The sequence below is a fragment of the Gadus morhua genome, chromosome 21 (assembly GCF_902167405.1).
Source record: "Gadus morhua chromosome 21, gadMor3.0, whole genome shotgun sequence".
Classification (NCBI taxonomy): domain Eukaryota; kingdom Metazoa; phylum Chordata; class Actinopteri; order Gadiformes; family Gadidae; genus Gadus; species Gadus morhua.
Window position 1 is genome coordinate 18192634 of NC_044068.1, and position 25000 is coordinate 18217633.

Here is a 25000-nt window from a genome sequence, read left to right on the forward strand (position 1 = left end):
ATCGGTGTTATTAAATTATTAATTGAAACAGCGGCCACTGCAGTAAACCCCTAACTGTAAGGAATTGGTCTTTCCCTTTTAATCTGGTTTTTGTAGGTGTCGTTTTGTTAGGTTGAGCCCCAGTCACCCACAGGGCCGATGATGATGATGCTGATGATGATGATGATGCTGCTGCTGCTGCTGTGTCCCATCTGACGTCTACGTGTGCCTTTTCATCCTGAATCATTTGTGTTTTGATTTGGCAGGTAGATGTTTATCATGGCAATAAAATCCCGGATCCGTACAGCTGGCTGGAGGACCCGGACAGTGAGAAGACACAGGTAACGCGTTGTTATCACAATAACCCCTTATTATGGGGCCAATAATTCAATTCAATACAATTTCATTTGTATAGACCTTAATCACAGGTACAGACTCATAGCTGGCCATATATGAATGACACCCGCTGACCCTATTCAGAGTGCAAGAAAAATAAAAACTGACCACACCATTGGTGTGGTCAGCGGGGAGGATATCAGGGAAAGGCTGATGATGTAATATGGGGCTATTATTGTAGCAGAATTATTTACAAATGTGAGTGGAGAGTTGTGCAACTGTATCTCAATCCATGTTTACAGATTTGTAAGTGGGTCAAATAATGTCCCAATGTGGACTGAGATTTGTTAATGTGTACAGGAGGCTGCAAAAGTGTATTCAGAATCGGTGAATTGGTACATAGATATTAATGGAGGAAATGTATAACTAGTTTGCGCCAAGGGCTTGAAATACAGACTAGTTACAACCCAGGAAGGACACCCGATTGGGAGGCTTGTGACTACACTGCTGCCGGCCAGAGATCTGCCAATAGGTGTGGCCATTTGTCTGATTGCATCAGCAGCTAAGCAGCCTACATACCCCCAGGGGGTGTTAGAACCCAGTGATTTTTGTTGTGACATTGCTGCATAGGTTCGTTAAAATCACTGGAGGCCCCTGACTGGTAGTTTAGATATACTTACGGCCCACAGAAAAATCGGCACACACATTTCCAAATAGTTCTGCTGCAATATTGACCCCCTATGTTTTTTTTGCCTGATTTGATATACGATACCCGCCCAAGATAGTAGTGGTGGCCGGCATTTTGGCAAATCATAACAAAAATGAAGGGCATAAGGAGCAAAGCCGTCCGGTATCTAAATGGCACATTAAGCACTTTTTGAGCAACAGCACTTATGGGTATATTCTTCCCTATCTGCATAACCCCTGACATTTATAATGTATTTTATCTTGTCTGTTACTGTTTTTGTGTCAGTCTTTGTTGTGTGTTTAACTAGCATGGATCCGACTATTAACAAATCACTGCTTTGTGTGTATGTGACAAATAAAATCGGAATCTGAGAATAAACCACACACCGGTCAACATAAAGAGGCCACGCCCTCTCCCCGCGGATGTGTCATTATACCAACGTCAGCACTGCTGTCCCCCTGCAGGCCTTTGTCAACGCCCAGAACCAGCTGACCATGCCCTATCTGGAGCGCTGCGAGGTGCGAGACCTGTTCAAGGAGCGGATGACCGAGCTCTACGATTACCCCAAGTACAGCTGCCCCTTCAAGAGGGGAAGCAGGTGAGAGGACTGGCTAGGGACAGACCATACATTAAAGCAGAAAGGTTTCTACTTTATGTTTCGCATACTTTGCTAGGTATCCACTCGCCCACCATTAAATACATAAGTTCATGTAATGTTGTACAACCATCCCTCTTTATTAGCCTAATGCCCGCTACATAAAGTAAAATAGTCAGAACGTTAATCAGCCCAAAAGATGTGGAGTATAAAATGAATATGCAGAATGGATGAATTATTGCTTTAGTAGTCAAATAACGTTATTTTGTTAACTTTACAATTAGTACTCCTTGGTAAAGACAATGTAGTATTTATTTTTTTGCTCAGTTTAAGACATGGTCCATTATGCACAGTGAAATATGGACACTGTGAAATGGGTGAAATTTAATGGTGGAGTCTGGTGGGTGCAGGTACTTCCACTTCTACAACACGGGCCTCCAGAACCAGAGCGTGATGTACGTGCAGGAGAGCCTAGAGGCGGAGCCCACCGTCTTCCTGGACCCCAACACCTTCTCTGAAGATGGGACGGTGGCCCTCAGAGGTAGGTCAGGACCCTGTGCATGTCATATTGGATTGAACCCCAAGTATTGATGGTGTTTGGTTCATCAGTGATTGATGTATTGATAGTTGGTATTTGTTTAGATTTGATTGTTTTCTTGCCCTTGTCCACAATGGCTCCACGATATGGATAAATTAATTAATTGAAGCAATGTTGAGTTGCTATAACCCTGATTCTACTGTTCGGCTTTGATTATTGTATTTTTTGGTCAAGCTACGACAATATTGATAAACTCTTCTCGTGTGTGTGTGTGTATATATATATATATATATTAGAGCTTTCAGTTAAACGCGTTATTAACGACGTTAACGCAAACCAAATTTAACGGCGTTAAAAATTTTATCGTGCGATTAACGTAATTATTTTATTAAAAAAAAAAAAAAAAAAAAAATTTTTTTTTGGCTCAAAACAAAGAAGCAGTAGCCTGACTGCTATGTTCAAATGACATTTGTTCAAAGCAGTCGTTTATTTGCACTATAGGCTCTTTTTTTGTATCGTCCTGTTTTGATCAGTATATGCCAATGTTGTTATCAATAGAAAATAATTTGCACAAGGCAAGCCGATGCACTTCATCATGTTGATAAGAGAATTAAAATTAGAAGAATTATGGGACAAAAAAATCAAGGGATATTTAGCATAGAAAAAGAATTTGCGATTAATCGCGATTAATAATAGTTAACTATGACATTAATGCGATTAATCACGATTAAATATTTTAATCGCTTGACAGCTCTAAAATATATATATATATATATATATATATATATATATATATATATATATATATATATATATATTATGAAAAGCGTGTTCCAGTTTATAAGAAGCAAATCGATTTCTTATAAACCATTAGTCTTTGTGCCAAATAGCGGCCTTGCCATGACCCTGTAAATCCTGTTAAAGCCGTCTCCTAACACCTAGCATCCCCCACCCCCAGGCTATGCCTTCTCCGAGGACGGGGAGTACCTGGCGTACGGCACCAGCGACAGCGGCTCGGACTGGGTGGAGATGCGCTTCCTGCGCGTGGAGGGCGCCTCGCTGCTGGAGGACCGGCTGAAGCGCGTCAAGTTCAGCTGCATGTCCTGGACGCACGACGGCAAGGGGCTCTTCTACAACTCCTACCCCCAGCAGGAGGGCAAGAGCGACGGTGAGTTTATTCCTCTAGCGGACAACGCTTTTAGCCAAAGCTCCTCAACTAGGGATTGAGATGCAGCATGTTGTAAGGGAGCCGCTAGGGGTTGTTGTCGTTTGTCCGTTGCGTAAACATTATGAAGTGTATATTAGGGTTGCCGCGGTGTGGGCATTTTCACACCGAGTAATACGCTCGTGTCAACACCGGTATAAACGGTATTAACTTTGAAACTAGGTCAACCGCCATCTTCTCCGTCAACTCTCCTCTCACACTCGGTGACAGCGGCTGGCAGCGCGCCAATTCTCTGCGTCTTATAACGTTCTATATATAATAGTATAATATCATTTTATATATCATAATATCATGGCCAAAAGCTCTGTGCGCCTCCGGATGGCCGTAGCGCGGGGAGCTCACGTAGGGATTGGGCTTCGCGGGGTTTGTTTACCGGCGTTGCTATGGTTACCGGTCTTGTAAGGAAGCGTGCCAATTCTCGGCGCGCCAATTCTCTTCCGCACAGAGCAGAACTGTGGCCTATTCTACACATTTTAATTTTCTTAATTATAATCATTTTTACTGATTATTTTTTTTTTTTTATTACTGAAAAAAACAGCAAAAAAAACGTGGTGTTGCCGGCGTGCAACACCGAATAATCGTTGTTGGCCACACCACGGCAACCCTAGTGTATATACATTTGTGATGAATGTATGGGTTAGTATTTCCTTGAATGTCATTGAGGATGTGATGGAAATAAACATACAATTATAGATTGTTTACTGATGTCGGGAAAACCATGTCAAAATTGCGCATCCTCAACCGTTAGCCCTTCAATTGTTTTTTGTATGACGATATTCATGTATCTTGCATCAGATGGTTTTCGTATAACTTGGACGACAGCCGTCAGATCTGTGGAGGTGACGAGGCTAAGCATAGTGTTCCGTGCTATCTGTCCGCCCCAGGCACGGAGACGTCCACCAACCTGCACCAGAAGCTGTATTACCACGTGCTGGGCACCCCCCAGGCCCAGGACTCCCTCTGTGCCGAGTTCCCCGAGCAGCCCAAGTGGATGAGCGGCGTCGAGGTGAGGTCCTCCACAGCGCTTCAACAGAAAACCTCATTGAGTTAATGGATAAAAAGATAATGACAAAAATGAATGAAAAAGTATGTTTTTGCCTTTTTAATGTTACATCTTTGTGCACCTTGCCACAGGTGCACACAAACACCCACTCATAGCCGCCATATTGCGAAGATTCTGAGTCAGTGTGCTGCTTGTGTGTGTGTTGCAGGTGTCGGACGACGGGCGCTACATCCTGCTGTCCATCAGGGAGGGCTGTGAACCCGTCAACAAACTGTGGTACTGTGACCTCCAGAGCCTCCCGCAAGGCATCACTGGTACGATCTTATCTTCACTGTTATTATGATTTCATTTACATTTCTTATCTTCGCTGTTATTATGATTTCATTTACCTTTTTATTAATTGTAATTATTTATTTTTGGTGTTGTTGTGGTGAATTAACAAACGGCTGCCATAGTCCAAATTGAAACTGCGACAGATTCATGTGTTTTATTATTTCAAGAAAAACGTCATAGGTTATAAAGCCTTTAATCCCCTTTAGTGTGGTAGCACTGTATGTGGTTATTATCAGTCTATTTTTATTGTCCTCCAGAGAGGAGGTTTATTGCCGCAGGTGTACCCCACGTGGAATATGTAATACACACACAACATAAACACACACCACAGCACAGGAAAGCAAAGGTAGTAGTGCATTGCTTTAGGGGATCATCCTTAATATTAAAATACTTCTCACATGATTGAGGGAATGAGAAGCCAGTTCCCCCGCTCACCCTCCTGATGGAACCTGTAGTCGCCCTGTGCCTGGACCCTAACACCCTCCTCCACCAGGCCTCCTGCCCTGGGTCAAGCTCATCGACAACTTTGACGCCGAGTACGAGTACGTGACCAACGAGGAGACGGTGTTCACCTTCAAGACCAACCTGGACGCGCCGCGCTACCGCCTCATCAACATCGACTTCTCCTCTCCGGCCCAGGGCGGCTGGCAGGAGCTCATCCCCCAGCACGACAAGGACGTCATCGGTGGGTACTGGCTGGCTTTTCCTCAGCCTATTCCTTTATCACCGTCCAAGCCGCCGTGTGGCCTATAGTAGACTTGTCGTTCTCCGTTCTGTTTTCTGTTGCCACCTCAATGCCCTCCTCCCCATCCCACAGTGTTCGCCACCTGCACCTACTCCAGCTTCCTGTTCGTGTGCTTCCTGCACGACGTGAAGAACGTGCTGAAGATGTACCGGCTGGGCTCCGGGGAGGAGCTGCGGACCTTCCCCCTGGACGTGGGCTCCGTGGTGGGCTTCACCGGCCGCAAGATGGACTCTGAGATCTTCTACTACTTCACCTCCTTCCTCTCGCCAGGTGACACTTTGATATTATTCAACTGCTGCTCTTGCTCCTGTGGCAAGCGCATTTTGTTTCTGGGATAGATATAGACTCATCTTATAAATATAGAAAACCAATAAATATGAGTCTTGGGCGCAGTTGCAAAACTGGTACTGGGATATGAGGGTAACGGCTCTGTCTGTCTCATCCCTCGCTCTCTGGTTCTCCTGCCCAGCCATCATCTACCACTGCGACCTCACCAAGGAACCCCTGCAGCCCCACGTGTTCCGGGAGGTCACCGTCAAGGGCTTCGACCCCTCCGAGTACCAGACCACACAGGTCAGCACGGACCGGCTCTCTGACTTGCACCTACACTGCGTCTTTTACACTATTTTGCATTCCTCCAGGGTTCTGCTAGCCGAACCTCGCCTGACCAAATCTTAATCTGGACTCTTATCAGTTCTCTTTTTCTATTTCCACGGTGCGTTATTAATGGACGCAGATCAAAAAGGCTTCAGGTCACAATTTGAAAGACCTACAACCAATAAGAGCTGCAAAACACGTGACACATCAGCCGCAGCCATCTGGGTTGTGTATGAAAAGGCCTCAATGCAGTGCCGCTATCATGGTATCATACCAGTCCCATAAGGTGCTTCTCCATCAGTCATGGTATCGAACCAGACCCCATTTAGATAAAGGGCTGTGATTGGCCGGACCCTGCTGGAAACCGGCCTGAACTAGAGCAGGGCCAGAAGCATAATTTGGAGCAAATAAAACATGGGCTAACAGATTTGTCTGGTTACCAGGCAGAGGTTTCCCCCCAAATGATTGTCCATGCTCCTTTTATACCAACACCAGGTAACGATTAAGTAAGGCTGTGACGACTCGGGCATAGGTTGATTTTGTGGTTTTCCTGTTTTATAACTGAAACGGTTCACTTAGTGTGACACTTTCTTCTGTTCTATAACGCTGGAAACGGCACAACTACAGTACAATATGACCAGTGTGAAGGGCGTCTGTGGCTTTCAGCGTTCGACAAGGTCACAACAGAGCTTCAATGTAAAGCAGGCTGCGTACCAGACTAGCACTAAAGTACTAAACATAATGGAAGATTGCATTCAGGTCTTGCTCTGTGTTTGATTCAATATAATGGCCGGCGCGCCAAGGTTTATAGAAGGGCTGGAGGTTATAGCGTGGCTGTATGGCGGCGCCGGTGTAAGCGCTCGCGTTGAAACAGGACCCCTTTAATTCACTTCAGAGCACCTCTAGTCTGGGCTCATCTTCCCACCTACCAGGGCTTTTGTCTGAAGCCCGAGACGGTTGTTTGACTGCTTGCTTCAATATTAAGATATTTGATCCCCATGTTTGCCAGCTCTTCTTCTGTGTATTCCTGCTGGGATTGATAGGGCACAAGAATCCATGGATCCAAACCTAATCTCCATTGTGTTTGGGGGAGGATAGCAAAAACACAGGATTTTACCCACATTTTTCTTTCAATTAGGGATTAATAAAATGGCATAGTTAGGCCAGAAATGGGAAATGGGATTGGGCCTTGACCTCATATAAAATAAATGACCATGCTAAAACAAAATAATGTGGTTTTGGGTTCAATGGCTCTTCAAATATTCACTCAATGAAATAACTCTGTCTAGCTCCAACTTTTTGTTGGAGGTTTGCTTACATGCGCGACGAATAGTTAAATATTGAAGCAAGCAACCGTAAAACTGTCTGAACATAAAATAGCCTTGATAGGTTTGAAACTCTCCAAGCGCAAGGCTTGGAACGTATGGAGGTACTTCAAAATATCATCATAAAAGGAAAAGCTGCTTTATACATTATTCAAAAGATGATGAAAATGCAACACAGCTCTAGTGCTATTAAAGAGCCTTGGAAGAATACAGTCTTGAATCAAATATATCGGTGGGTTCATGAGTCAAAAAATATTGATATATTAGATTTGTATCTAGAAAAGAGATACAAGGTACTATAAAGATGGAACTGGAACCATGAAATGTGTTTACTTGATGGCCTGCACGATTCGGGAAAAAAATTGAATCACGATTTTTTTAGCTTAGAATTGATATAACGATTCTCTGCCACGATTATTTTCTCACGAAATGTAATCTTTATTGCACACATGAACCATGCCAAAAAAAAATGGCAGTACCAAACATAGTTTTTGGGCACATCTAGCACGTTGCGTTTCATATGGCCCTTAAAGTGCAGTATCAAAAACGGATTGATTTATTTTGTACACATAGCAGCACATTGTCTTTAATTGCTGGCCTTTTATAACTACTGAACCAACTCCACACCACTGTAAATGAAGGCTTAAAAAAATAAAGTAATTTATACCTTTAAATCCACACAGGGATGAATCGAGATCGCAAATTTATCACGATACATCGTGCCGGCCTACTTGATGGTTCCATTCAGAATCCACCAGAAGCATCCGGCTAGACGCCACAACTAGACCCTCCTGTCCCGTCACCGCCCAGACCAGCCTGTCTCCCTGTCTGTTCAGCCGGACGCTAATGGATCGTTCCCCCGTCCCTCCCTGCAGATCTTCTACCCCAGTAAGGACGGCACCCAGGTGCCCATGTTTGTGGTGCATAAGAAGGGGCTGAAGCTGGACGGCTCCCACCCCGCCTTCCTCTACGGCTACGGCGGCTTCAACATCTCCATCACGCCCAGCTACAGCGTCTCCCGCCTCATCTTCGTGCGCCACCTCGGCGGGGTGCTCGCCGTGGCCAACATCCGCGGCGGCGGGGAGTACGGAGAGACCTGGCACAAGGGTGGGTGGGGCCCCCTCGCTGGCCCGCTGGGAGGGTGCCAGTTTGGGTGTAGGGTGGTATGGCTTCCCCTGGTCCCCTATGGCCATAATCATGTCTTGAAAATGGATGTTGGTCCTAACAGGACACGATCTGGCCAAGAGTGCTTTGCTCTTGGAAGCGGATCATGGGTGTTTATAAATGTCTTGACTTTGATACCACACCCAGTGTTTCCCACAGACCAGGTAGCAATGCGTGGGACGTGGAGTCTTTCGCAGCGTTTCGCGTTTGCTCATTTGCATAATCGAGCAATCGCGCACAAAATACATTTCAGAGTGGATCGGCCCTCTTCCCGATCTCCAGTCCCTGCTGCAGAGCGAATTCAAATCTCCGGCACAACGGGCTGGGGTCTAACACCGTAATAAATATAAACTATGCCCGCATTTCACATTAATCGCAAATATCCCGCTGCTTCGGGTTTTCCTTTGTAGGCGCGTAGGGAGGAGGCGCGGGCGAATCCGTCAGTGCGTGTGCAGTGTATACGTGCGGGTTTATACAATAAGTGGTAGTGTACCCGCGCACTATTAGCATGTATGCGCGCTTGTCTCTGTGTGCGTGTGTGAACGAGAAGGACGGGGGAGAAAGATTGCTACGCCGAGATTAATGAACAGAACGATATTTATATTTCAAAATCGCAAAAACAAAACAAAAAACAGAATCAATTTGTGGCGCTCGGTGTTCATTCTGCGCCACACATTGGTCTATGCAAGGGAAACACTGTACACCCCCTTATGATTTTCTTTGTGTGTATTTGGCCTGTAGCCGGCATGCTGGCCAACAAGCAGAACTGCTTTGATGACTTCCAGTGTGCCGCCGAGTATCTGGTGAAGGAGGGCTACACCACCTCCGCCAAGCTCACCATCAACGGAGGCTCCAACGGGGGGCTGCTCGTAGGTAGGCCGTCCGGCACCCGTCCATCACACCTCATGTTTAGACTGAAGGAGGAGACTGTTTAATGGGACAATCGTGTGTGTGTGTGTGTTTGCGAAGGACGTGGCCATGTTTCTCTTTGGACTGCAGATCCCAGAAGCCATATCGTAGTGAAGCTAGTCTAGACTGCACCGTTTTAATGCGTGTGCGTTCCCTTGATCAGCGGCGTGTGTGAACCAGAGGCCGGACCTCTTCGGCTGTGCCGTGGCCCAGGTGGGCGTCATGGACATGCTCAAGTTCCACAAGTTCACCATCGGACACGCGTGGACCACCGACTTCGGCTGCGCAGACATTAAGGACCAATTTGATTGGCTTATCAAGTAGGTGCCCACTCAGAGTTTTGTGCGTGTGTTCAGTATTAGACGAAAGAGGTTTACAACTGGTGCTTCTGTTTTACCATCTGAGATGGCTTAACATTGGTAATGTCATTTTACATCTGATGATCAATACTAAACTACCAACCACCCTCCTCCACATCCCCGTCTCCTCCTCCTCCCCTCTCCTCCTCCTCCTCCCCCTCTCCTCCTCCTCCTCCCCGTCTCCCCCGCCTCCCCGTCTCCTCATCCTCCTCCCCGTCTCCTCATCCTCCTCCCCGTCTCCTCCTCCTCCTCCCCGTCTCCTCATCCTCCTCCTCCCCGTCTCCTCCTCCCTGTCTCCTCCTCCACCTCCTCCTCCTCCCGTCTCCTCATCCTCCTCCTCCCTGTCTCCTCCTCCTCCACCTCCTCCTCCTTCCCGTCTCCTCATCCTCCTCCTCCCTGTCTCCTCCTCCACCTCCTCCTCCTTCCCGTCTCCTCCTCCACCTCCTCCTCCTTCCCGTCTCCTCATCCTCCTCCTCCCCCCCTCCCCCTCCTCCTCCTCCCCCCTCCCCCTCCTCCTCCTCCCCGTCTCCTCCTCCCCTCCTCCTCCTCCCCTCGTCTCCCCCTCCTCCTCCCCCTCCTCCCCGTCTCCTCTTCCTCCTCGTCTCCTCCTCCTCCTCCTCCTCCCCGTCTCCTCCTCCTCCTCCAGGTACTCCCCGCTCCACAACATCCGCGTGCCGGAGGGCGAGGGCGTGCAGTACCCATCGGTCCTGCTGCTGACGGGCGACCACGACGACCGCGTGGTGCCGCTGCACTCGCTCAAGTACCTGGCCATGCTGCAGCACGTGGTGGGCCGCAGCCCGCGCCAGACCAACCCGCTCTTCATCCACGTGGACACCAAGTCGGGCCACGGCGCCGGCAAGCCCACCAGCAAGGTCATCCAGGAGGTGGCCGACACCTACGCCTTCATCGCCCGCTGCCTCAACCTGAGCTGGATCAAATAGTCGCCCCGGCAACCGCGCCCCTCTCCCACCCAAACGCTCGCACTCCCCTCTCAACCCCCCCCACTGCCTCTTTGCAGTTTGTTTATCACCCCCCTGCACTTCATACACAACGGTTCTGATGGGTTACCGGTCTTTTTATTGAAATGAGTGCTTTGAGCTAACAATGCTGCATTATTCAACTCACAAGACATCCCGTTCTCGTTCAAGCCTCAAGCCGTCTTCAACCATAGGCTGTCCCGTCGCCATCCATTTCTCTCTCTCTCTCTCTCTCTAGCTCTCTCATAGCTCTCGCTCTCGCTCTCGCTCTCGCTCTCTCTCTAGCTCTCTCTAGCTCTCTCTAGCTCTCTCTCCCTAACTCTCACTCTCTAGCTCTCTCTCTCGTCTGGCTAGCTCTCTCTTTCTAGCTCTCTCTTGCTCTCTCTCTAGCTCTCTCTCTCTCTCTCTCTCTAGCTCTCTCTCTAGCTCTCTCCCTAGCTCTCTCTGTCTAGCTCTCGCTCTCGCTAGCTCTCTCTCGCTCTCTCCCTAGCTCTCTCTCTCTAGCTCTCTCTCTGGTCTGTCTAGCTGTCTCTCTAGCTCTCTCTCTCTGGTCTGTCTAGCTTGTAAAAAGGAAGAACTCTGGTCTGTTGTTGGGCACGTCACTAAGCTAACAGCGCAGCACTTGTAGCCAGTTCTCCCTCCCATCTTCTGTTGGCAGAGAATTCACTTGTCTTATATATTTCTTTTTTTATATGTATGATTAATTAAAAGGAAACAACAGTTGCAAAGGAGTCTCCCTTTGACTCTTGAGGGGGAGATGGCTCCTGTTACGCTCATGAAATCAGCCATCACATTAATCATTTCAAGGTCACTAGGAATGCTAAATTACTGTCAAAGCCGCGGCATCCAGACTATTTATTTCCATTAGAACTCCAGGAAAAAGGCATATGTAGTATTTTATGTAGACACACGGTATTGCGCATTTAATGCAAGATGCAACTGAAATTGCCAGGGCGTGAGTGCAAATGCAAATGCTCTCTTTTTTGAGTGTGTACACGTGTTTGAGTATTCATACATATGTTAATGTGTTAAAGGTCAACCCTCATACCCCTTTTTTAAGAAGTTGATTTCTACCTCTGGACATATGCTGATTCTTTTGCCTTTTTTTTTTTTAAAGGGAACTGAACGAGATTGGCACTTCAATAAAAAAATAATGTTTATTTTCTTTTTTTTAAAGCAATTTAAAGTGTCATTGACAACTAGGATTTGATTTAGTGTGATATTAAAATGTTTATTAACCTTAATTTTAATTGAATGGTGCTGTAGGTTAGATTGAGGAGTTATTCTAACGCATGAGGGGGAGTGGACTAGTAGATTTATCAATCCATCATATAATAAGCTGGTCACCCACAAACTGCTCGTAATAGCTAATCACACTCAGGCGTGGTGGTAGAATGTTTGCCCTTTTAAGCCAACCAAGAGCATCTTTAGTGACGTATATTCCAGGCCATATGTGCAGTGTCCTCTAGTGTATGGTAAGTGTAAAACGTGAATACGTTGATTAGGCCCCAGGCGGTTCTAGAATTATCCCAGTATTTTAGGGTGTCATAGAGATGGGTGTCCACAAGGGGGCAATTTTCATAAAGGGTGGGGGGCTTCGTAAACAAGTGTGGTCTGACCTGTTTTCGTTTAGAATTTGTTTTTCTGGGGTCTTTTTTATCAATAATAAGGCTGGTAATGTCGAATATATATATATAATATATATAAGATAAATTAAGCCAATAATTGGTCAAATCGGATTGGGCATTAACGAATTTCCACCCAGTATGCCTATAGGCCTACTTAATAGAAGGTTTACTGATAATTCATAAATTCTAAGTTTGGGGAAAAACAATCGGAGCAGATACGCAGGTGAAATAAAACAATGCGAAAAACTAGGTCTATAGATCATTTAACTCGCTTAGGAAATATTAAGAAAGGGAAGTCTTATTTTTCCACCGCAAATAAATCTGAACCTTGTTTGTTCCAGGCGGACGCTTCGGTTGTTCAACATTTCATGGTCAATTAATTCGATACAACAAAGGCTTTGAAAAATGTTTATTGTAAGCACAATTAAAAAAAAATGGATACGAAACAAAATAGGCCTACATTACACTTATAAACATGCTCCGTAGGTGTAAATAACATTCATATTCAAACTATTTAAAACATTAGTAGGCCTACTGCCATGAAATACAATAGGCCTGTAATAACGACATAGTCTGATAGTAGCCTATATATATAATAGGAAATGCACATTTCATTTGTTCTCAGAACAAAAAAGCAGAATTTAAGCATTATATTTTTATAAAAGCGTTGTGAAAAAAGGATTGGAAAGTATTTGATGTTCAAAAAAAAGATCAGAAAAACTCGACGAAAATGTTAGTAAGGCCCAACTCTTTTTTTTTTACCTAGGCCTACTTGTAAAAAGATGATCAAAATTGCAACTGAGCCACCTTAAAACAATGCATGCGTATTGGTTGTATTTTTTATTTGTTAAATAAAACTAAGGAAATATGAATAATGAATAAAACAGTATTTCTTGGCCCATCTCATTGGTTTCGGTAATTAAATCATTCGGTAGATTTCAGCACTTTTAACCTTTGATTTATTCAGGAGAAATAGGTAAAGTCTGCGTGGACTTGAGCCATGAACGTTAACATATTTAATGCCGAAGCAATTCATAAATTATCATCTTTCATGTAGTAAACCAACATTAAAACTGCAAACAGACCTTACAAGTAATGGTGCTAATATTTTACCTTGACCTTTGTAAAAAAAATAAAAAATATTAAATCCGGACTTCATAAAGGATGTTGATGCATGGAAATCAAACAGGCCTAAACACTTTGTCACTTAGCGGTCGTGTATTTGATGACCACAAGGGGGCGCTTCTGAGGCCAGCAGCCAGGACATCAGGTAACCTGTTGTGTGCTTTAGAAATGTAGCATACAAATATAACTCTAAAACTGTCAGATTATTTTAGATGATAAAGAGAGAACAATACGTGAGAAAATGTATGTCGTAGTTCCAATCGAAGCAGCCAGCTTCATGTTTTCGGTAACTCCCTGTTAGTTAACAAGCCTTTTCCTCGTAGAACAATACTTTCTCTCTCTCTGTATATATATCTAGAAAGATATATATATATATATATATATATATATATATATATATATATATATATATATATATATATATATATATATATATATATATATATATATATATATATTTATAGATTCACAAACACATGTGTATGATGTGGCACCTTATTGAGATATATATATATATAGAATTAAAAATATCACAAAACATAATTTGGTGTATCATATGTCCCAGTTTTTCCTTTAATAAATATATTTTTCTTTTTACCATATCCTTTTATCACACCATATGATTTTCCTCCTCACATAATAATACAATATTTCATGTAATTAATCCTTGAATGTTATAGCTAATAATGTAGCTTAACTTCAAATGTTTGGCCATTACTGAATATTATTCATGTGTATTATTAATCGTATGGTCCCACTTAAGTCAACGTGCATGCAGTGCCGAACGGAAAACAAACCTACCAACCATTCTATTGACCCTCCCCAAGTCCTGAATGATGGCCAGCTGCTGCAAACGACCTGCTACCTCATAATCAGTAGGTTATTTCCCATTCATGGGCATTCAAACTGCTTCCTCATGAGCAGCAGACTGTTCCCTGGATTCAAAGTGTTGCATCATGGGCAGTGTTCCCTATACATAAGGATTCAAACTGTTGCATCATGGGCAGTATTCCCTATACATAAGGATTCAAACTGTTGCATCATGGGCAGCATTCCCTATACATTAGGATTCAAACTGTTGCATCATGGGCAGTATTCCCTATACATAAGGATTCAAACTGTTGCATCATGGGCAGTATTCCCTATACATTAGGATTCAAACTGTTGCATCATGGGCAGTATTCCCTATACATTAGGATTCAAACTGTTGCATCATGGGCAGTATTCCCTATACATAAGGATTCAAACTGTTGCATCATGGGCAGTATTCCCTTTGAAGATTCAGACTTTTACCATATCTAGGGCCGATGGGGACAATGCAGTCAGATATCCAATTATTTTACCATTATAAAATTACCTTACGTAAAATTATTTTGATTTTTCTTCTTCTTATTTTATTATTTTTTAAGAATTATGACAAAAACATCACACAAAGAAATGGTGGATTTCAAGAGAGTACTGATAAGGGAATATGATAAATTAAATTTCCTCAGGCATACCCATTTTTTATATTATGAACAATAACTCATGTGACACCACGTAAGGACATTAATACACAAAAGGGTCCAATAAATCAATCTATATATCTGTAATATAAGTGATAGCGATGTTAAATTCAAACAATAGTACTCTTGATGTATTTTTGTGGACATTAATTCCACATATTGATCTTGTTCCATCGGAAAATCTAGTCTTGCATAAAATATTTGAGTTCAAAGAAATGTAAATGAAGACATGCACTTTTGAGTAGACTAATGCTTCTTCTGACATGTGCCATATGCACATGTCAGCGTCCTGAAGGGAACGCATCGACTGGGGACCTGTTAGTGGAGTGCACCGTGTATATCTAGCACAGGGATTTGGGTCCTTTCACGTGAAACACTGTTGGCAAAATGAATTAAAACAATACAGCTCAATGAATAGTAGTAGTAGTTATAATTAGAATGATAGCATACATTATTATGATTATTAATAATGAATAATAAGGTGGAGGCTTGTGGAAGATTTCGAAAATTTACCTTGTATTTCTGCCTAAAGTTTCTATTGATAACTTAGTTTTACTAGTTCTACCTATTATTAAGACATATGGCAAATGTCAGAAGAAGCATTAGTCTACTCAAAAGTGCATGTCTTCATTTACATTTCTTTGAACTCAAATATTTTATGCAAGACTAGATTTTCCACTGGAACAAGATCAATATGTGGAATTAATGTCCACAAGAATACATCAGGAGTACTGATGTATTTTTTTTTAATACAGCAGCACATGAGCGGGAACACGAGTGGGGTTCTTCCAGGTCAATGTCCCAAATGAACCGATGAGTGGCGCTGGTCTGAAGCCCCCCACCCCCACCCTCGTGGGCTCGTCTCCCAGACCGCCTCTCGAGTGTTGAGGAGCTGTTGACAGCAGATCTCAAATCAGTGAATGGGAAAATGGGAGGATGTCTTAGTTCATAAAATGGGAGGCCAATAGTCCTGCAGGGCTACAGGTTGAGCAGCAACACAGTTTGGAGGCACATGGCCAGTGGGGGATCCGTCTTCCCAACACTTGATTCTCTGTGAACAAGTCGTTGTTAGCTGGTTTAGGGCTTAACCATTTTGTTTTCTGAGGGAACAGAGTTTGGGTTCTTCCAGAGAGGAAGGGGCGTCTCCAGCACAACAGTTTTCAATGAACACATGATGGTCATGAACACATGATGTTCCTAATGGAGAAAGACTTTCTCCCCTTTTCAACTCAACTGTGAACTAGTTATGTCATATGTGTATGAAAAAGTTCTCTTGAGAATATCTTCAGCGGGAAAACTTTTTTGAAAACATGGTTGATACACCAGTGGTGAGCCCAAAATGGCCCCTCCGTGGCCCTTCCCCACAGGGACCATCTCAGGGGCCGTGAGGAGAACAAGCTCAATAACTAGCAGCGTTTAGAGCTTGAGACACTGATGTGGCATTTAATTGATAGCCTTTTTTTGTGGATTAGAAGCAGACTTTTGCCCTACTTCTTTTTTTCCGTTTTTGATCCAACAGCCTGGGGTGTTTTATACTTAATACCGAGGTTAAATAAAGACCTGCACGCTGCTTCTGTTACACTGACACTATAAAATATTAATCCCCGGTGGATCTCCTTGAATTGATCAGGTCAGGTGTCCGAGACGCCGGGAGACCGACTGTCCGACACAAAAGTCAAACCTAAGTGAACGTCAAACGTCGGGTAAAGTTGGGTTATTTGATAAAGTCCTTAAGACATTGCAGGGCTGGTTTAAAGCCAGCAGCAGAAAGGTAAACCTGTTGATCATCTCGTCCCTACAAGGGGCACTGAGAGGACAATGTCTGCTTCCGTGTCCTTTGGTGAGTAGGCTACCTCGACAATCGTGCACAATGTATGAAAATTACACGTATCATTTGGCTTAGGCCAAACGATTATTAATTGTATTCTCGTTAAACCGACCTGCGGTGAGTTTGTGGATAGAAGCGGCTCCGCGTCCCGGGGCAGCAGTGACCTGCTTTAACCCCACACGATGATCACATGTGAAGCTCGGATCACATCCAGCATAGTCCACCAAACAACCTTTCCTGAATTACATTATCGCAAGTCGCAAGGTTAGCGACAAATCGAACGCAGTCCTACTGCGGCGATGGACGTTCGATTTGACGCTAAACTTGCGACTACTTATGCTACTCTTTCCAAAAATATCACTTGAATTTTATTTTATTGAGGCAAATGTATTCAATTCAATAAATTAGAAAATAAATATCGCTAAGCAGGTTTCAACCCATTTGCAGCGGACATGTTAGTGATAACATGGCAGGCCTGTTCGGGACGTCCTGTGTGGCAGGCTGCACCATGACGTCACTACCATTGCTTTCCTGACCAGTTCAGGCCAGATAGTGGTCGATTGTTTTCGACACTATAAAGGCTGATTCGTATTGCGAAACGAACCATTGAAATTATTTCGTTTAGTGATTAAGTTGTGTCTTTGTTTGGAATGTTTGGTTGGAAACTTTTTGGCATTCTTAGAGCCCAAACAGGCTCCTGAGGCCCCAAACATTCATTGCGACGTGCGGATAGGGAGTGAGGATTTCCGTCGAAAGTTGAAAACATAGACGTAGGGCCTACTCTTAATGTTATTAATATGCTCTAATTTAGCCCCTGTTTAACTCAACATATTTACTTTTTTCAATCTCTAAACTTTCTTTTTTGGATTGTATTTTGTGTAACAGGCCTATAATTATAATGGCCACACGCACGCGTTTAACACAACTTTAATTACATATTTCGTTCAATCTAAATATTGTCGAACGAATTCTGCCGTTAAAAGGGTTGAAAATTACCCTTTGTTTAAAAATAGCTCGCATAACTTTAGCACTTCCTTAATGATTAAGAGGAGGTACCTACGGGACGGCATCAGATCGGCAGCCAAACGTCTTCCAGTGTTTATCTTTGTTCATTCATAAATTCAGATGCCAGTCAGCGCGTGCAGAGCCTGTATAAAACAATCCCCATCTAGGCATGCTCTCGTTTGCAGAACCTGATAACTTGGTAGCTTGCCAACTCTGTTTACATCTCCTTGTGGAGGATATAAGAAGTGAAGGATTGGTGACTGGAATGCATAGCCTAAATTACAAAAAAACGACCCCCATCTTTACAAAAAAGAAAGAGAAAAGGGGAAGGGGGAGACAAACCCAATGAACCCCTTTGAACTGCCATGACAGAAATGCAGGGTAAAGGCACATTTCCTCCGGGAGACTCCTGGGTGGGGAGTGGGGGTTGGGTGAGGTTAGCTGGGGTGAAGTAGTCCAAAGCCAACCAGAATGTGGGTAGTCAAACAGCTCGGAGCTCTCAGCTCTCCCCCAGCATTACACTTTGGGTTCACATATAGGTTTCATATTTGATTAGGTTATGGCTGACTATGATAAGTCAATTCGAAATCTTAAATAACTTAACTTCACTCCACTCACTTTCATTCCTTAAATATAACAGTCTATACGTCACTTTACCTCTGAGATCATTGTATATCTAAACACTCTTAGAAGGGGTTTAGCTTTAGACGTGGGTATCCTCGTTCATAACAACCTAGTATGCCTACTTTCAATAACACAGATATTCTGAGGATATGAGTGACCTGATAACATCTGACTCCGGCATCCAACCCTTTGACCCAAACAGTCATTCTATGGCCACGGTTCAGGCCTCCTTTACGCATCCCCAAAAACAGCATTTGCGCGGGGGTTGGGGAGTGTGGGGGGTGGGCCAAAGCACATGCATTCCGGAGGGTGGGTTCTTGGAGCTGGTGGGTGGAGATGGACTTGTTGTTGTTTCATTCCTCTAACTTGTTTTTCTTCTGCCTCGTTACCGAAAGTAACCTTTTAAAAAACGTTCTGACATACGGGCGGGTTTAGCCGACACCTGGGGTCCAATGTGCTTCCATTGTTTCCTCAGCACGGATAGTGTCCTTATGTGGGCAGCGGCTATTGTGTTGTTGCCGTGTTTCTCGTGTGAAACTCCTCCTGTGTGGACTGTATTGAGTGTCTGTGCATCTTATCAATAGTTACTAAGTCAATGCACCGTTTACTATTAAGTAGGCTATACCTCAGGACATTTCATTTGGATATACAAACCTCAACATGTCGGTCCCAAAAATGTTGTTTTTCTGGGTTTTCCTGCAGTCACATTCCAAAGCTGTGAGTTAAACTCTCCCCTGGTGCCCACCGTGGTGATGCTCGGAGGTTTTTAGTCATTCGGTTATGAAGTCAAGGTCCTAAACTGCTGGTCTATCACCCCGAGCATGTTATTTGTTCAAGGTTTGGACTTGAGGTGTAAAGTAGAGACACATTCGGTGCAGTCCTACATGGATCTTGTTGAATTCGTTTACTTCAACTGCTGCATTGCACGTTTGAAAGAGTCCTTTATAAGTAGGATCAGGTGTTTTTGTCAACAAGTGAATTATAAGAAAGCAAGTAGGCCTATGTCTGATCTGTGTAAGAGTTAAAAATGCTTTGAGTGGCGAGACTCTTTCTGTGTATTGACTTAGAGCCTATCTGGTCAACGGATGTCTTACAATCGATCTACAAAAAATATGCTAAATATTATTTTGCTATTTATTATAAATGCATAGGCCTATAGGCCTATCTTTAGCATTGTGTGGAAGTGGTTGTGATTTTAAAAGGGATTGGCTGATTTAGGCCCTAATGTTTTCGAAAGCTCAACAGTCAACCAAACAATCAATGTCTTCATTAGAGCCAGTAACCTACACACTGAATCAGTGTTGTAAGTGCGGTCGCACACATTTGCGAGGGTGGTCTCGATCACTCGATGCCTTTATTAGCCACTATCTACACAGGGACCTTCTCGTCGGTTCCAAGTCCGTTCCCATTGGACCACTCCCCTCCCCTGGTCCGTAGTGAAATTAGGAGCAAAAAAGCATGTAATTGACAAAGTCACGTGCTCAGTACGGGAACAGAAACAGCCAGCCAGAGAGCGAATGAGAGAGAAGGAGAGAGAGGGAGCGAGAGAGAGAGAGAGAGAGAGAGAGAGAGGGAGAGAGAGAGAGAGGGAGAGCGAGAGAGAGGGAGAGCGAGAGAGAGGGAGAGCGAGAGAGAGGGAGCGAGCGAGAGAGGGAGCGAGCGAGAGAGAGGGAGAGAGAGAGTCAGCTACAGAGGTGGTGTGAGTGAAGAAGAAATTGAAGGAGAGAGAGATGACAAAATATCAAAAGATAGAAAGCACACTGTACCATGCGAGCTAAATTGGTGAGCGATGTGATCGAGGATGTTGGATTAATGGTGACCACCACAGCCCGTTTTCGCAGAGGAAGCCTTTCTATTGCAACTTGGCTCCAGAGGCTCCGCGGGGAAACATGGCCGAAGGTTATTTTGCCATTATTTCTATTTTCTTTCCTCTATTTTTACTTTTTCCTTTAGAAAAATCGCATTACTGTGTGAATTGCGCAATGCTATGGACGTAAAGCTACAATGATGTGTAAACGCCCATGGTAGCCAGCGTGGGGAACTATGTTTTGCTGCATTCATGTAGTGCATTGTCAGAGCGTATATGAGCCCTTCTGCCAAGCAAGGCTACAAGGACCATGTGTATGTACACCTGCCTTCTGGATTTTGTTAACACACGAGAAGTAGCAGATATATACGAGACCTATGCCCACTCCCTGGGTTTATACACCCCGCAGCATGCGTGTGCGTGACTGAAAGCAAACGTCGCCTTGGGTCAAACGCTATAAAGTACTTTTGAGCTATAAGATAGGACATGCAGGCGACACACAGCCATGCGCCTCACACAGGACGCCTCACTGAACACTACAGGGGTTAATCTGTTTTTTTTTAACAACGCGATACATGTTGGCGATGGTTGGGATCCCCCATGGTCCAAGTGGCGGTCCATTAAATGCGGAGAACTGCGCGCGCAAAGGGAAATACCTTTTCTCTTTTCACTCACTAACCTTAACCCAAAACCTAACTTCTCTAATTTGCCTTTTTTTTTTTGCCTTCTTGCAGGAGGGGCGGGCAAAGGTGTCGGTGAAGACCCCGACAAGTCCCCCGAGCGAGGGGAGAGAGGCGGTCCACAGAGCGTGTCAGGGGCAGGCTTCTGCAAATGGTTCAACGTGCGGATGGGCTTCGGGTTTATCTCCATGACTAGCAGCGAGGGGAGCCTCGTCGAGCCTCCTTTGGACGTCTTCGTCCACCAAGTAAGTCCCGGCTGAGGTTGAGATGGAGCCCATCATCTGCGTGATAGGGGCGGCATGTGGCTCAGGAGGTAGAGCAGGTTGGCCAGAAGGTGGCTGGTTCGATCCCCGGCTCCTCCTAGCTGAGTGTCGAGGGGACCCTGAGCAAAGCACCTCACCCTCACTGCCTTGCATGGCTGACACCGTCGTCGGTGTGTGAACATGGGTGAATGTGACAGTATTGTAAAGCGCTTTGAGTGGCCACTGGTTAGAAAAGCGCTGTATGAATGCAGTCCGCTTTTGGATACATGTGTCGTCTAACCCTTTAAACGCACTATAACTCAGGTATGACTAGTGACTTAGGCCTATCACTATATACACACACACACACACACACACACACACACACACACACACACACACACACACACACACACACACACACACACACACACACACACACACACACACACACACACACACACACACACACACACACACACCATGTATTGACACATGGGTGGATCCAGAAGGGGGTGTTGTGTGTTGCTCATACTCGCACTGTCCGTGTATAATTCGGTTTTCTACAGGAGGACACGACGTGCTACATTTCCGTAAAGCGACATGATTGAATTTTCTCTGGATAGGAGGAGACGGGGGGTTTAATAGCACTCAGTTGAGCTTTCCTTTAGCCTCAGGAACTCGCCCGCTTGATTTATAACCGACGACTTTATCGGAAAACAGGAAAATATACCCGTAAATAAACACGAAATAACCTCTGGGTTGTCTCGCGCCATGTGACCCGGTGCATGGGTCTACAGGATGCACAGGGCCTCGTCTTAATCTTTGTTTCATATTCATATATTGACGTTGAGGGATAGCATGGTTGTTGTTTATCCCGTGTTTGTTGACCCATGAGGGGTAACTCGAAGGGTTACTTGCATGTCCAAAGTAGCGTCTGATGTAGACCGACAGAGGCCGACATCAGAATGCATCATGGGAGGTTTCGTTGGTGATACTCCGCCATATTGAGAGGACTCGAGAGAGTTGTAGTAGGCCTAATGTAGAAACGCAAATCAACGTTAATGTACCGTAACCGAGAATAATGAAACAGGATAACCAACGCCCGAGCTTCCTAAATTGAAGTTGTATTTTATAGTAGTCATTGAGATGCTACGTTGCGATGTAGTCGACTTGTAGTTTTACATCAGAATGCATCATAGGATTTCCGCCATATTGAGAGGACCCAATAGATTTGTGGTAAAGTACACTCCTAAAGCAACTTAAATATATAGCAACCTAGGCTATAGTGAAAACATGTTTTGCTATGTCTTGCATGAGAACCCCTTTGGCAGTTTGAAACACAACAATGTCTCCCCATTATGATCAATTATTGCATTAACAGTTAAGATTAGATAAGATAAGATAAGATAAGATAGACTTTATTGTCATTGTACAGTCACCTATACAACGAAATTGGGATTGGAATTAATTACCAAGCAATGAATGACAACACATCACTTGCTCTATAATAACTTATATTACAATTATCCTATGCTGATGCTCCCAAAATTGTAGCAGCCATTGCAATTCATAAGCTCTAAATATAAATAACCCTTACAAAACAAACATTTAAACTTATCGGATGAGATTCTCTGTGTTCTATGGATTTTTTTGTTAATGATATTCATGGGTAATGTATGTATTGAGTTAAATCCACAATGAGTATACCATTATCAAATGTACACACACACACACCCGTCACATACACACACACACACACACACACACACACGCACACGCACACACACACACGCACACACAAAAACATTTGGATGATCAGGCATTGTGGTCACCTTGTATTTAATATAATGAAATGCCTCCCATTTGGGTTTTATGTTGAATGCTTATGAAGTGAGTAGATAATCGATGCACTGAGAAATCATAAAGGGGAAAGACAAAACAAAATCAGGCATCATTGTCACGTAGCATTGATGGCTACTGTTACTTAAGAACAAATGCAGGGGTTCAATAGAGTGATTTTGTTTCTCTACGTATGGAGTTTCTCCTTCCTAGAGATTTTGCAGGCACACTTATTGATGAGCATGTTGGCTATGACTAGTAACATGGTAGACTCCATTGGGTGTAGCTTGTGTGTAACATGGTATGCCACATACATGTTACAATGCCAGCACAAAGTTCTGTATTACGTGAGAGGGAAATATCCTTGCGTTTCATGACTTGGCTGCTTCAACCTTTATGCATGATAGTTTGTTTTAATTCTTTGCAGAATTTTACACATCACAAAAAATGGCTTATACACACACTATTATGTTAACTCTGTCCGTCTCTAGCACCCAAAATCGAGTTTTATGACTTCACGGTCACTCTCTATTCCTCTATTCTTTCTTGAACAGAGTGTTTGGTAATCCAGTAGTTCACAAGTTCATTTTTGTGTTATTTTTCTGCATCAGGCATAGAGTGTCTTGTTTACAAGCTGGTGTGCATGAGAGAGAGAGAGTGCGAGAGAGCGAGAGATATGACAGAGAGAGAGACAGAGAAAGAGACAGAGACAGAGAGAGGAAGAGAGAGAGAGACAGAGACAGACAGAGAGACAGAGAGATTGTAAGTTTTGCTATTATATTTGGTTATGTCTATATACATATTGTTGTAAATATATTAGACATTGATCTACATATTATTATTTCTTCTCTGCTTGCTTACTTTGGCAAAGTGAAAGTTGGTCTCCCATGCACTGTTTTGAATTTAATCCGATTGAGAGCGCATAAGGACAAGAGCGAGGGAGAGGGAGAGGGAGAGGAGGAGTTTAACCTGGAAGAGGACACTATGGGAGGGAGGAAAGAGAAGGAGGAGACGGGTAGCTGAATGGAGGCAGTAGCAGGCAGATCAGGAAAACATGGGGAGGGAGGGCTTGGGAGGGTGGGCGAGTGACAGAAAAGACCTGAGTGAGAAGGTAAGAAGGACATGGAGAGAGAGAGAAGAGAGCAAGAGACTTTGTGAGTTATTTCTGCTATTTCTCCTCAAGAGCAGAGTTTAGTTGTTTTCATTTTGTATTCATTTTATTTGAACTCTAACGGGGCTATTGACCCATAGAACATTTGCATGTTTAAAGGTGACAGTTTGAGTTTGAGTCGTGTGTGTGTGCGTGCGTGTGTGTGTGTGTGTGTGTGTGTGAGAGAGAAAGAGAGAGAGAAAGAGAGAGAGAGAGAGAGAGAGAGAGAGAGAGAGAGAGAGAGAGAGAGAGAGAGAGAGAGAGAGAGAGGGGGACACAGGGGGGTTGGGGTGCCCTCTCCTCGGGCGTTCTTTAAAAAGAGGAATTTCTTTAAAGACAAAAAGGCATGCAGAGGGTGGGGTGGGGGGTCTGGGGGTGGAAGTGCATGATTTGGGGGGTTGCCCTTTGTCGGTAATCAGTTTCAAACCTTGAGCAGTTTGCTGCCTTGTCATTCTCGTTTCACAGTGTATGTTTGTTCACACTGACGCGTAGATGTGTGTGTGTGTTTGGGCTGGGGGGTTCTGATTTAGTTGTAAATAATAAACCTATTATTGTTTGTGTTTTTTTCATCTGCACGCAATGGTCCCAGAGTGTGTGCACTTGGCGTTGTGAGGTTAAAGTGGGCCCCCAGCGAGATTAACCTCTGGGCTCTGTCACCGTTTGGCATGCAGGCCCCACCCATCTCTGCCTCCAGATAGCTAGTATCAGCCTTTGTCTCCCCCACAGCCATACTATCCCCCCACCACATAGTACGACCCCCCCCACACACACGCCCCCCACCTCCCTCCTCC

General features: G+C 44.2%; 2 protein-coding genes across 2 annotated transcripts in view; both read left to right on the top strand.

The window, feature by feature from the left end:
- The window catches only part of LOC115534567 (prolyl endopeptidase), a 12411-nt gene extending 394 nt beyond the window's left edge, over positions 1 to 12017 (top strand). Inside the window, exons 2-14 of the mRNA XM_030345635.1 lie at positions 246 to 320; positions 1468 to 1601; positions 2009 to 2139; positions 3095 to 3304; positions 4246 to 4367; positions 4573 to 4678; positions 5191 to 5382; positions 5515 to 5712; positions 5912 to 6015; positions 8240 to 8471; positions 9270 to 9401; positions 9601 to 9757; positions 10443 to 12017. Coding sequence (XP_030201495.1) covers positions 246 to 320; positions 1468 to 1601; positions 2009 to 2139; positions 3095 to 3304; positions 4246 to 4367; positions 4573 to 4678; positions 5191 to 5382; positions 5515 to 5712; positions 5912 to 6015; positions 8240 to 8471; positions 9270 to 9401; positions 9601 to 9757; positions 10443 to 10737 — 2088 coding nt within the window. The 3' untranslated portion in view covers positions 10738 to 12017. The remainder of the gene's footprint in view (positions 1 to 245; positions 321 to 1467; positions 1602 to 2008; positions 2140 to 3094; positions 3305 to 4245; positions 4368 to 4572; positions 4679 to 5190; positions 5383 to 5514; positions 5713 to 5911; positions 6016 to 8239; positions 8472 to 9269; positions 9402 to 9600; positions 9758 to 10442) is intronic.
- Positions 12018 to 20101: 8084 nt separating this feature from the next.
- lin28b (lin-28 homolog B (C. elegans)) overlaps positions 20102 to 25000 on the top strand; it is an 18322-nt gene continuing 13423 nt past the window's right edge. The window contains exons 1-2 of the mRNA XM_030345856.1: positions 20102 to 20387; positions 21030 to 21220. Coding sequence (XP_030201716.1) covers positions 20378 to 20387; positions 21030 to 21220 — 201 coding nt within the window. The 5' untranslated portion in view covers positions 20102 to 20377. The remainder of the gene's footprint in view (positions 20388 to 21029; positions 21221 to 25000) is intronic.